The sequence below is a fragment of the Phalaenopsis equestris genome, unplaced genomic scaffold, assembly GCF_001263595.1.
Source record: "Phalaenopsis equestris unplaced genomic scaffold, ASM126359v1 Scaffold000002, whole genome shotgun sequence".
NCBI lineage: Eukaryota > Viridiplantae > Streptophyta > Magnoliopsida > Asparagales > Orchidaceae > Phalaenopsis > Phalaenopsis equestris.
The window spans coordinates 81,465,402-81,478,666 of NW_018164444.1; the positions used below are offsets into that span (position 1 = coordinate 81,465,402).

General features: G+C 36.1%; 1 protein-coding gene across 1 annotated transcript; it reads right to left on the reverse strand.

Annotated features, from left to right (window-relative positions):
- Window positions 1–4,545: 4,545 nt before the first annotated feature.
- LOC110033180 (reticulon-like protein B11) lies at window positions 4,546–5,929 on the reverse strand. The gene is made up of 5 exons (XM_020737087.1): window positions 5,650–5,929; window positions 5,367–5,547; window positions 5,143–5,284; window positions 5,000–5,069; window positions 4,546–4,865 (listed from the first exon to the last, which is right to left on the reverse strand). Exons 1-5 carry the CDS (start codon window positions 5,759–5,761, stop codon window positions 4,708–4,710), a joined length of 663 nt encoding a protein of 220 aa, XP_020592746.1. The 5' UTR covers window positions 5,762–5,929; the 3' UTR covers window positions 4,546–4,707.
- Window positions 5,930–13,265: the final 7,336 nt, after the last annotated feature.

A 13,265-nucleotide genomic window follows, 5' to 3' on the forward strand; every position in this document is an offset into this window, starting at 1 on the left:
CTCTTGAATCATTGTTTCTGTAAGGCGCTTGAGTCTCTCTCCCGAAAGTTGTCCATCATTCCTGTCTTGTGCAACCTCTCTCTACAGTTCCACTGTTTGAGCTTTTGGTATTGTTACGACGCTCCATCTATGTTGCTCCTTCTAGCCTTCTCCATATGGTTCTTGTCCTTCACCATATGGCTAGCTCCACATCTCCCTCAATCCTCTCGATCTCAATAGTTAAAGTGTTGTCTGTATGTCGAGCTTTAGGCCATTCACAAAGTTCCCCTCCAATCCTGCTTCAAAAATTACCCCCAAGTCATCGCGACAAAAGCTTGAATCTCTTCCTATATTCCAAGACAATTCCCTCCTGAGTAAAGGTACAAAATTGTCCGTTTAGGTCTCTTTCCCATATGGCTCAAAAAGATTCCAACAAATAAACTTTCACTTCCTCCCATGAACGAATCAGAAATCTAGTCTCCCTCCATTGAAATCAGGCTAGGGTGTTCCCCTTTAAACATAACCCTACCACCATTAGTTTCTCCTCCACATCTAGCCCATTCACCGCGAAGTAACGTTATACCCGATACACCCACCCTTGCATGTCTTCCCCTTCAAAGATCGACAGCTTCAACTTCCTAACACTAGCATCATCACCCCAACTTCCTATTCCTCCGCTATTCTCCCCAAGTATCGAGGATAAATCTCCCTCTTTTGATCAAATAATACCCCCTCCCAAATTCTCTTTTTTCTTCTTTGTACTCCTCCATACCCCTTGCATAACCCCATCCCCATGTTTTAACCCACCCGCCTCATTCAAAAATATCTAATCAACCCCCATCAGAGCCCTGGGAGGTGGTTATTGATGGTGGATGCTTTCCTCATCATATCCCTCTCATCCAATATATTTCTCTTTCTCTCATCCAATCTATTTCTCTTTCAATTTAGCTGATGAATCTCCAGTCAACCCTTGGTTAGAATTTGCAAACTGAACTATCGGCGAGGTCTTGGGTTGCATCTCAATAAGCCTCCCCTAAGCTCTCAAATTGATCGTCAATGGCTAAAAACCTTTCCTCTATCTTGAATTTATGTTGGCCCACTTCTTCCTCCAATTTCTTCTCCAAATTGTTTTTTTTTTGTCATCGTTAATTCCTGTCACTAGAGCACACTTGATCCCAAATCTGGTCACTGACTTTTAGGATCACAATTAGGGCACTTTTCTTTTTTTTTTCATCGTTAATTTCTGTCACTAGAGCACACTTGATCCCACATCTGGTCACTGACTTTTAGGATCACAATTAGGGCACACCCGATTCCGTCACACAGCCTTGCCCATTATGCCTCGATCCCTTCTGTTTCTCAGATAACTCGTATTGCGATCGTATTGCAAGGCTTCAATCACCGCCCTATATGATCTCGACATCACTTTCCTAGCATGCTTTAATCGTGTATGCATCGTATGACTAAGGAGGAAGATGGAGTTTCAGATCTTTGTAGTCACCTTCTTAGCTAGCTATAATTGCAATTGTATTGCATCCACAAAGCGGGAGAAGGCGAAAGATGGAGTTTCAAGTCTCGGTAAGCCATGATCCTTCGCATCGAAGCCTTCCCTGCTAGCTTTGATCGCAACTGCATGTAAAAGATGATGTTGGTGGAAGAGAAAAATTTGTGTTTCGAGTCCCTATACGTCGATCCCAACCATAGCGTCCCAGATCACATCATTCGTGCACTAGGGAAAGCCATATCAAGCATATTGCTCTATAGGATAAAATCATTGCCCACTAAGCCATGATTTGCTTCAGCTTCTGTCGAGTTAATCGATCCTATATTCTATCGATCTGATTCCCAGGATCTTGTGGTCTAATACTAATTTGATACGATATGGAAACAAATTTCGCACACTTTTCCAAAGAAATTAGGGCAAAACAAATATTTTTCTTTAATAATCCAAAGAACAAAATATTAATACAAAGATAAACACCTCCAAATCAACAGTTAGGCGATCTCTTCCAATTCTTACAATTCGAGAGGTAAGAAATCTCTCCCAAATCCTAAACCTAAGACTCACTAAAATAAACTCGTGCATCCCCCTATCCTTAATCATAATAAGCCTAGTTATACCCAACAATAATAATAATAAAATACTAAGCCCTTAGAAGTACAAAAGAACAAATTGCCCTTAGGCTAGGCCCCGGCATAACAGAACATTAATTGGCGGCACCCCCAACTTAGCTCATTTTAAGAGTGGCTTAGAGCCTTGTTACCAACCAATCACCCAAGTGTCATTTTTAAGTCAGTACACAATACTTTCCATAGAATTTGAAAAGTAGCCTATATAGGTACTTGGAAGACAATTGATTAGGATAACCCGTCGGCGTACTTACCAAAGTAATTGAGTCCATTTTGATCTTTTCCTTATTGGAACTCTTCACCGGGGAGTTGGCTTCATCTGCCACATAACTAGCAAAAATATTGTAGCAATTACAATTCAGTAGTTACATCTATCATTGCCTAAGAAGGGTGATGGTTCCAAGTACGAGGATAAACATATTAGAGAACATGTGGCCTTTCTCTTTTTCTATGAATTATACTTATCGCTCGTGGGATTAGAAAGCATCTTCAAAATGAATTTATAGACTTGGCCTTTTGAATCTATATATCAATGCAAATGAAAAGATAAATCCAATTAGAGGATTTACAAACCATTGTTAATAATCATTCCATATTATAACATCGGAGAACTTGAACATTATTAGTTGCAGCGCGGCAAATCACATCATTTATGTGATTAGAAAGCCTCTTCATAATATTTGGTATATTAAATTCTACATGAAATAAAATTTTCTTATTAGAAAATTATAAACTCTTGATCATCATGGCGCCTTAAATTCTTAATCACAAGCTCCTGCATGCATAACTAACATAAACCTTCTAACAATACAGGAAACTTTTTAAAATTATCACTCCTAATTAACCGATTTAGTCCCTTCAGCATACACTCACCGAACGCGGAGGAAAATCAAGTTTAACTCTTTCTCGACTCCTTAAAATTCAAACCTAAACAAACAGGGGGGATAATTTATTGAGAACAATAAATACTAATAAATTAATAAAAAAAAGTGGTTAATCACTTAAATTATTTGACCTGTTGAGTAAAAAAATTGATCTTTAAAGTTCCTATTTATTTTTAGGTTATTTATATCGATTTCAATCTAAATGATTTAAAATAAAAAGGGTGATCCAATAGTCCAATATCAAAGCCGGACTTCAACCCATTCTTAGGACGTGGTTTAGCAAATTAGGACCACCTATGTGGGAGAGGCTTACTCGTGCTACATAGCCCTTAGCTATAATAAGTGTCATAAATTATGAAAATGAAATAGTGAAATCATAACGTATCCACAGTTTTTACTTTCACTCTCCAAAACCTGTCAAATCAAAGAATGTGTTTCAATGTTTATTGTGTAGTCAACCAGTGTTGACCCCAAGTTTATGACAATAGGAAACCTCATCCAAAGCTTTCAACAGAAGGAGACAATCTTGAGACTTATCTTTCACTCTTGTTGCCAGAAAAAATAATGAAAATATCATAATGAATTATCTTAGATTCATGGTCCAAGACATTATAATGTTGATATTTATGAGAGCACAATGAACACAAATTGAGGACGGCTATCCAAAACCTCGACTTGTAGAACGATAACCAAGGAACAGTTCCTTTCATAATGCATAACCCAAAGAAGATAAGCCTCAAAAACAAGCATTATAATGAAGATGAAGCTCCCAAATAAGGCTCTATGGTCACAATTTCAAAAGTAGAATGTTAAACCTCATACAACGGTAATGACAATTGACCTACTATATGTCCCTCCCAAATGAATTTTATGGAGATGATTTATAAAAGAGAAAAACAAGACTCAGAAGAATCAAACATTCCTAAGTGGGCAGAATGCATTATATGAATGCATTAGCTCTTTTTTTTTTCAAGTACTTTAATATTATATATTAATTTTAAATCTCCATCTTGAACTAAAGGCAGAATGCATTATATGAATTCCATTTAAAGAACCCCTTTCAAAAGCAAAGAAAGAATCTTTGAATTTTGATTATAGTACAAAGAAACCTAGAGTTGTCTTCTATGAAGAAAACAACCGAATGAATACATCTTTAAAATTATACTATACTGAATCAAACTTTGACTGACATAGCTAGTAGAGAATGTCATATATCCAAGAAAAAAAAAACAACTTCCAGCCCATAAAACAAACTAACAACATCATTACTGCGTTGGCATAGACAGCAGAAAATGCCATAAATTAAAACAAGATAAAAGAAAACAACGTCCAGCCCATAAAACAAAATAAATACAGCATTAAATTTATACTCCATTTGATTGATAATTGACTGTATTGAAATAACTAACATAGAATATCATTTATTCAAGCTAGATAAAGTATTTATTTCAAAAAATAAGCTTATGAAAGACCGAAAAAAAAGAGAACAAAAAGAAATGAGTAATGTTCCAGCTACCATACCAAATGATCTAAAATAATTAATTAAAATTAGAAATACCACTCCAAGAGATTTTAGCTGAAATCAATAACTTCATTCAATTTATAGTACTACAATAAACCAAAATTATTGCAAAACCTGACAAACTCCACCAAAACAATATCATGAAGTGGTACAAATGGTTTGTATATTTGGGACAGAGAATGTGACGCCTTTCTATAATATCTTCTTTTCCTTGTTTGATTGTCTTAATGTTCTGCTAAGGGCATTATCAAAGTGCTTCAGAAGTAAACTGTGTGCTAAACAAAATTTTTCATCAATAGGATCCTGAAACTTCTCATACACTGCAGGAATCGTGAGAGATAGAACCACTCCTGAAATAAAATCAACAGGAGAACCATTTAGACAATAAATATGGTGGCATTCCAAAATCACTTTTCTTTGTCTACTAATTACAATACAATTCATCCTAAATGAAGCTGTTCGCAAAAAATGATAAGAAACTCACCGATATAGACAAAGGTGAAGAAGCTAAATAAACCACCGATATAAGACGCAGTCCATAACACCAATATGACCTGAGAAATTAATCAAATTGTGGTCAGAGTTTATCTTTAACAAGAGAGAAAACGAAAACACATGCATAAATACCTTAAAGAAAACAGTCCTGTCCCTTCCAATAGCAATATCACGTGCAATGGACAATGCATGATTGATCCATTTCCGCGCCTCATCAGAAACCTTTCCAACGAGCTCCTCTGAAACCTCGAGTTTGGGAAGAGGGGGAAGAGGTCTGAATCAAATATGACACCCGATGCAAGGTCATATCACTTATAAATAACGAATCAAATTAGAAACAGAATGTGGCGGGGAACCTATTAAGGAGGGACGCAGATTTTCCCCAAAAGAAGAGGATGGTGACCAAGAGAAGTAGCGAGTTCGCGACGAGAGATAGCAAACTGTAGCCGGCCAGTTCAAAGAGAATCCAGAAGACAGTTGCAGCCCCTGCCACAGATGCCGTCGCAGTTGGGTTCCTCCACAGTAAGACATCGGCAACTGCGTCAAGATAAAACCCCACAAAAAAGAAACAAATCAAAGTTGCCGCGTAGAGAACGGAGGGAACTAGCTAGAAGAAAAAGGAAAATCAGGTTGAGAGACCTGCGCCGCTGCCCAGAGCACGGTGGACGGATCGACGGCTCCGGCCGGAAGGAGGAGACTGGGAAGAGTCGGAGATGGATCGATCAAGGTTTCGCGCGGCGGCAGAAGCCATCGCAGCGATCAATCTAGGGTTTCAGGACCTTAAGCTCGCGACAATGGACCAGAGATTACGCTCGCGGCCGGATCCCCTCCAGTTGGGAAATTAAAGGGGAGGGAAATCAAATCACAAAGGGAAAGAATGCGTCGGGAGTAAAATGGTCGGTTCATCATGTGCAGAACCTTCTAAGTTTTGTAGCTGTGGTGGGGTTTAAGGCATTTGCTTCCATACCACCCAATTTTTATGTATTTACGTAAGTGCCACCTAAGCATCCCTAACTGTGAAACCTTTAATATTAGGTCAAGTTTTATCATCATTATTTATTGAAAAATGAATTTTCATGTATAAATTTTACCATCAAAATATTCTAATATAAATGTTAAATTTTGGGTGTTAGATTTATAAATATATAGAAATTCTGTGGTATGGTATAAATTTCTTTGGATAGAAACTAAAGGTTGAGAAGCACTGATAAATCATACAAGTATATGTGTCGTTCAAATAGTATACGGAACAAAGTTCGTATATCGATGCTACGAAAAATGATATATGTGTTGTTCAAGTAATATATGTGTCGGTCAAGTAGTATGCAAAACAAAGTCTGTACAGGATTTTTCATGCAATTTACTATGTTTGTAGGACCCTCAACAAAGCTCAAATAAATGACACCATCACTAAGAATGAACTCATCACCATAGTATTTGCTATTGATAAGATTGAATTCTACCGGATGTGAACCCATGGCGTTGTTCACACCGGTCATGCCACTATCAGTTATCTTGTAACCAAAAATGATTCCCAACCCAGCTTGATCTGATGGGTCATTTTGATGCAAGAGTTTGATTTGCATGTTATCAATAGAAAAGGTATAGAGAATCATGTAGCATACCATTTATCTTGACTCGAAAAGAAAAAAAATCCGATGGGTGTCTTTTTAACATAAATGAGAGTTTTCATGACGAGCAACTCCTCACCATTTAGAAGGAGATTACTTTGAGGAACGTTGACATGTGAATTACATTATTAGTGGGATTGCTCCTTATGGTTTAACATACCACCAGAAGAAGAAATTCTTCTCTTATGCTAAATTCTACTATTGGGATGAACCCTATTTGTTTAGGAGGTGTAAGGACCAAAATCTTAAGAGATGTTTGCTTTTGGAAGAGATCAATGATATCATTAAGGCCTGTCATGATTCGATATTTGGGGGCATTTTGGTAGATTCAAAACTGCAACCAAAATTTTACAATATGAATTTTATTGGCCAACCCTCTTTAAGGATGTGAATCAATATGTTAAAACTGTTGATAGATGTTAGAGGATGGGGAATATTTCTATAAAATATGAGATGCCCCTTAATGCGACCTTGGAAGTTGAAATATTTGATCTTTGGGGAGTAGACTTTATGGGACCTTTTCCACTTTTCTGAAGAAATATTTATATATTGGTAGTAGTATACTATGTTGCTAACCTCATTTTTGGTGAGGTATGTCTCCCTCGCAGAGCATATGATCTAGTCATAGGACTTCCCCTATGACCTTCCTAGAAGAGTAGTATTAGGACCTACACCACTTAGGAAATTCAAACCACCTCTTAGCACCTTGTAGCCTCATGTGTGTGGTTCCACATCCTCAACAGTTATTTGAGTTGATTGAGACCAGCACATTGAAGCTCAAGTAGAGTTTCTATAGAAATTCAACATGCCTTAAGGAAAGCCATTAAATTTTAAGAATGTTCACACGCACATAAATATGACCATCACCACTACCATAATTCACACGCACACCCACACCGACACCCACGTACACCCATGTGCATACCTATCACCTCCACCCCAATTCACACACAATCCACACAACACATACATCACCACCATAATTTACCCACAATCACATCACACTCATACACAATCCCCCGCCAAAATTGAAATAAAATTTTATGAGAATCACATAAGCCATGATTGAAAGCCCAAAATCAATTTCAAAATAAACACATCATGATAAATTTCAAAAGTCCATCATGACAAATTTGAAGCTCCATGAATTCTAAAAAGCCCAAATCCACCAAATCAAAACCCAAACCCACCTACTAAAAACTTAAATAAAATTAAATATGATTAAAGATATCCTCTGATTTTTTCAAGCTTAGAGGGCCTCTTTAACATCAAAAGCCCTATTTTTTTTTGACATTTGATATTATTTTAGTAAAATAATTATAAAAAATAAAAAATAAATTTTAGTAAGTTTAAGGGGACCAAAGTCACTTAGAAAAAATAAATATGAATTATAAAATTATAAAATGTATTTTATAAATATTTCTTTATATTAAAAATGATACAAAATTATAAAATTTTAAATGCAAATCAAAATGACATGAAATTTCTTTTGATTAACTTTCATAGCCTCAACAACCTGTCGTAAAATTTTGAATAATAGATAACATATTTTAAATAGTTAAATGAATTTTCATTCTAATTTCATAATTTTTTTCTTAAATAAGTACAAAAGATAAAATTCATCTCAAAAAACACAAACTCGTCCCTAAAACATTGATTATCCTATGGGTGAATGATTAACAAAGATTAATAACAAATGGAATCTTGGTGTCATAGTTAGCAAGTTGTTTGTCATAGGGGTGTACTTGTAAATATCATAATTTCACTTTTAACCCTTAATTAATTAATAATGAACCACATCAAAGGGTAAATGGGTGAAAGTCATGATCAAATGCTTACTGAATTGCTTGAAACACAAAGGGTTGATTGGAGTAGCCATCAAATCATTAAAAATATGTAAAGAGTAAAGATGTAAATTCATGAATATTTAAGGATTAGAAGAAGAAAATAGTTGAATGACTAAGTGGTGGGAGATATAGGTTGGAAATGCTTAAGTTGTTGATTTACACTCCCCACCATGGGTTGGAGAGATATTTATATATATAAAAGTGAAAATCAATGACAACTCGTAAATTGCAAACTTACCCATAGGATCTTTTTAAGTTGTTGATTTACACTCCCGACCATGGGTTGGAGAGATATTTATATATATAAAAGGGAAAATCAACGACAACTCGTAAATTGCAAACTTACCCATAGGATCTCAAAAGGTCTTATAATGAACTATACACATTTCAAATTATTAAGGTTCAAAGTAAAAGACCTTGAATAAGGTATGAATAGCTAAATACTCTAAAAATTTCTAAGGTTTAATCTTATTCAGGGGCACATTTACAAACATTCCTTAGATTACAAAAATACCTTAGGTGGTCTTCCACTTATTTAAGGGTGGAAATATGAATCATGGGGGTTAATTTGCTGAAGTCAATTGCTAATCAACCAGATAGGGACCCTTAGAGAGTAGCAATGGGTTGAATATAGTTGATCTAGGTGCAAAAGCGCATATTCACAATTATGCCCTTCTTACTAACACTTGAATAACTTTCTCCATAGAGGATAAGGGTCTTCACCCATAGGTTAATTAAAACATAAGAAAACAAGGATTAAGAAAGTGTTGTTCTTGAATTATTTATCTATTATTTTAAAATCAGCCGGCAAATTCAAAAAATTCACAGAAAATTTAAATGGACTTGAAATGACTTGAAATTTTATGGGACTGTTTAGAACCACATTCTGAATGTCCCAACAAGGTTCAAAGCATTTTGTAGGTCATTTGAACTTCTTGCAAATTTTGAAGAAAGTAATAAAACAATGATTCTAAGAAAAAAAATAAAAGAATAATAATTCTTAGTTAACTGAAATATCGAATTCCATAAAATGGACCCGATATACCTTAACCCAAAGTAATATCCAATTCTTAAGGATTTGAGCTTTTAACATCATGATATTCAAATTGTGGCAATTTTATATGAATCATCGAGTTGATTTATAAGTTGGAAGTGTTAGTGATATTAGTGATGATGTAAGAGCATCAATCACTAAGTTCGTGCTACTAGAGTTGTATTATGTCTTCTAACCTGATGACCTTGTGAGGGTTTAGGGCTGGTGCTCCTATTCGTCAATATCTGGTGTGAAGTTGTCCTTGCTTTCTTCGGTCGTCAGTAGCTCTAGCCCAACAGTCAAACTGACCTGTGGACAATTTGCATTATAAAAAAATATGTACCATATATAATAATAAAATAAATTCTTTTATGGTGTTAATTTTAGGCTTTTGATGGCCCTAATAAAATATTAATTTACATATATGCATGATAAATCAAGAATTTTAGGTGTTACCTTTTGTACGTCTACTGGTCAGTCATTTTGATTAGGGCTAGGAGTTGCTCTCCTTTGATTGACTTGTTGGTAGCTTTCATCCAGAATTGGTCTTGTGCACACTTATGCTTTGGATTGATTATTAAAAATAAAAGAGGGAAAACCTTTTGGAGAGAGATTATTATGGACAAATGCCTGAGGCTGAGCCTATTCCTAACTCAGAATACTTATATCCAGTTCGGATCTTTCATATATCTACCACCTAGTTTTACACAGATATGCAATCTTATGTCTTAATATATTTTATATTAAAATTTTAAATTATTCAATGTTTGTTTAATTTTTATGTATATACATATGAAACATATAATTGTGATTTTTTTGAGATATCATCATAGGCGGTAGGTACACACTGCTACTTTCTCTTTTGTTACACTTGGTTACATTGGCTTTGTTAAATGCACGATATTGTTATTCTTCTTACTTGTCAAACTCTTAGCATTTGAAAAGAGACCCTAGGATAGAGAATATAGGACATATGCTTAGTTTAAAGTCCTATAACACACGACCAACATAACAAATTAACAAAATAGTAACAATTCTTAAGGCCTCATAACACAATCTATTGATTAAATGATAATGACAATAACAATAATAATCATCATCTAAAATGTACATTTTAAAATCACGACAATAAAACAATGAAACAAGAACTTAGAATTGGCCGCTCGAAGCATGGTTTCTCTCTTCTCTTCTCTTTTCACAAGAATGAGGCAACGACACGATCAAGTAGTAGTTAACTTTCGAGTGATGATGAAGACAAAAATAATGAAGTGAAGAATGATCCTTAACTAAACTTTTTATAGAGTTAAACAACATAAAATCTTACGACTTTGAGGTTATTTGTTTAGCACGACATAAATTCTTACATTATCTTTTAAGCTTTCACATGATTGTATGTCGTATTATATAAGTCCTAACTCTTTTTAGGATTTCAAGGCTGCTTGTTCAATACGGCATAAATTCTCCCATCCTCCTAGACTGTCTGTGTTGATCCTATGTCGTGCAGTGTAAGTCCTATATTTAAAATAAAAAGGTAAGAGTAAACATCAAATAGCATCATTTCTAAAATGTAAAGCCAAATAATATGATAGTTTGGGAGGTCGTTGAGATCCCCTTCAGAACCTATGACATCCCCTATATTTCGCTTATTTGGTTTCCAAAATAACTTTTTCACATTGATCCATTCCCACTCGATTTTCCTATGTCCAATCATGAAAACTAAACTTTGAATTATTGAAGACGAAACCTTAAACTTTATCAAGAGTTTTCTTAAATGATTTTGGCTACTTATGATGCAATTAACTGTAGGGGTTTGCGCCTATAGGAGAATTAGTAACTCAGATAATCTAAATCCTACCTAATCCTCATATTATGTAAGGGAACGACCTGTTTGAAATATCACAGACCAAATACATATCATAAACTCTAAGTCAAAATAATTGAGCCTATTATATAGTGATACCCTCATCTTCCGAGATGAAGTGTTACTCCTAATGTGGTGCTCAATTGTTTAAATCATTAGATATATGACATTTATATGGTCTCATATTTTCAAAATAAAAATACTCTTTTCAAAATCAAAACTATATACATATTAAACCCAAATCTATTTTTGATACAAATGATAAAAACCGACTGATCATATGTCTCTAAGTGGATTGAGGCTGCGGCTTTGCACAATTATGATGCTCAGAGTGTTATTAAACCCAAAGTCCCGGCAGTCGACCAGATCTTCTACTATACAAGCCAAGTGTGGGGGCTGGTGTCAACTGATGGCATGTCACATCGATTAAAATGTCAGGCATCTCAGCTGCGGTCCAAGCGAACAACCCTGGTGCTCCTGAAGCTTCTGTATCAGCCGGTTCCTTAACTCTATATCAAAATGCTCATTGATTAGGAAAACCTTCTAGGTTTCTTTGTTGGACACATGTACCTGGAGGATGGTCTCACTGGTTTTGAGGTCTCTTTCTCTCTGGATCTAAATGTCTAGTGGTTCATGATCGACGTTCGAAACCACTCACAAATAGTAGCTTCTAGACTACTCAAAGTTTTCCTACACAGTGATCATCTTCTCGTCGCTTAGGAACTTTATGGTCACATGGAAGGTGGAGGTCACTGCCTGGTAGTTGTTCAAGAGTGCCCAACTGAACCTGGCATTGTAGTTCAGCGATATTCTACCATGTGAGAGTCCTCCACACTGCTGCTTCCCGGGTTCTTCCCAAGAAATGGCTATGGCGATAAGGCCTAGTGCCTCCTTCCTTTCCCTGAAAAATTTGAATAATGGGCCAACCGACGCCGTCAATCTGTCAACCTTTGGGCCGATCTTATCAAACACCATTTTGAACAGGATGCAGACTGAATTCCCTGTATCAACCAGAATACTACCCACATGGTAGCATTGATCAGTGTTGTGACAATGATCACTTCATTGTATGAGTTTTCCTTCGGTGGAAGATTTGTACCTGTAAAGACAATTGATAAATGGTTACTTGTATACTTGACGACGGAGCATACCTCTCCCGAACACTTTCTCTTCCTGTTGAAGGATCAGAGTCCTCCCCCGAAAATGGCATTGATTATCCCTACTACATGGACCTCGTTTGCCTAGACAGTTCCACTCAAGTATTCTCTTACCGCAGTCTTGCCCTATCGCTGCATTTGGACACTAACTACAATAAAAATCTTTGAGCTTATGGTGTAGATGAGCTCCTCAATCAGGTTTCTGAGTGATGACATTCCTCCGTGTTGTGGACATGGTCACGATGATAATGACATTACCTCTTCATATCTCATAGGGTGTGGCATGCCTTAAGTGGCGAGGCTGGTTTGAAATAGTTCATGTTCTGGATGGTCTGGACTATTTTGACCATCAACAAGTTGATGGGTGTCAAACCTTGCATTTCTCGGTAGACATGTAATCACTCATAATACCGGGCTGGTCGCTCATAATACTACATCGGTCACTAATCAAAGTTTCATTTCCAGTCATGATTCCCTCGATCATTCCTTGGCTTATCCCGTGATCAAGAGTTATTATTTTGGTGACTGTCGGAGGACTGATTGTCCTTTGTCTTCTTTGGTCCCCCCCCCCCCCCAATTTTTTTTGCTTCTTTGAGGAATGGTCAGATGAATCCAACTTACCCTTCGGAGAGTCCCTGAGATCTTCCTCAACAAGTATGTGTTCATTTTTCATCTATAATACTTATGCAAAAGTAGCAGGTTTGAATAAGTTTAGATCATCCCTGA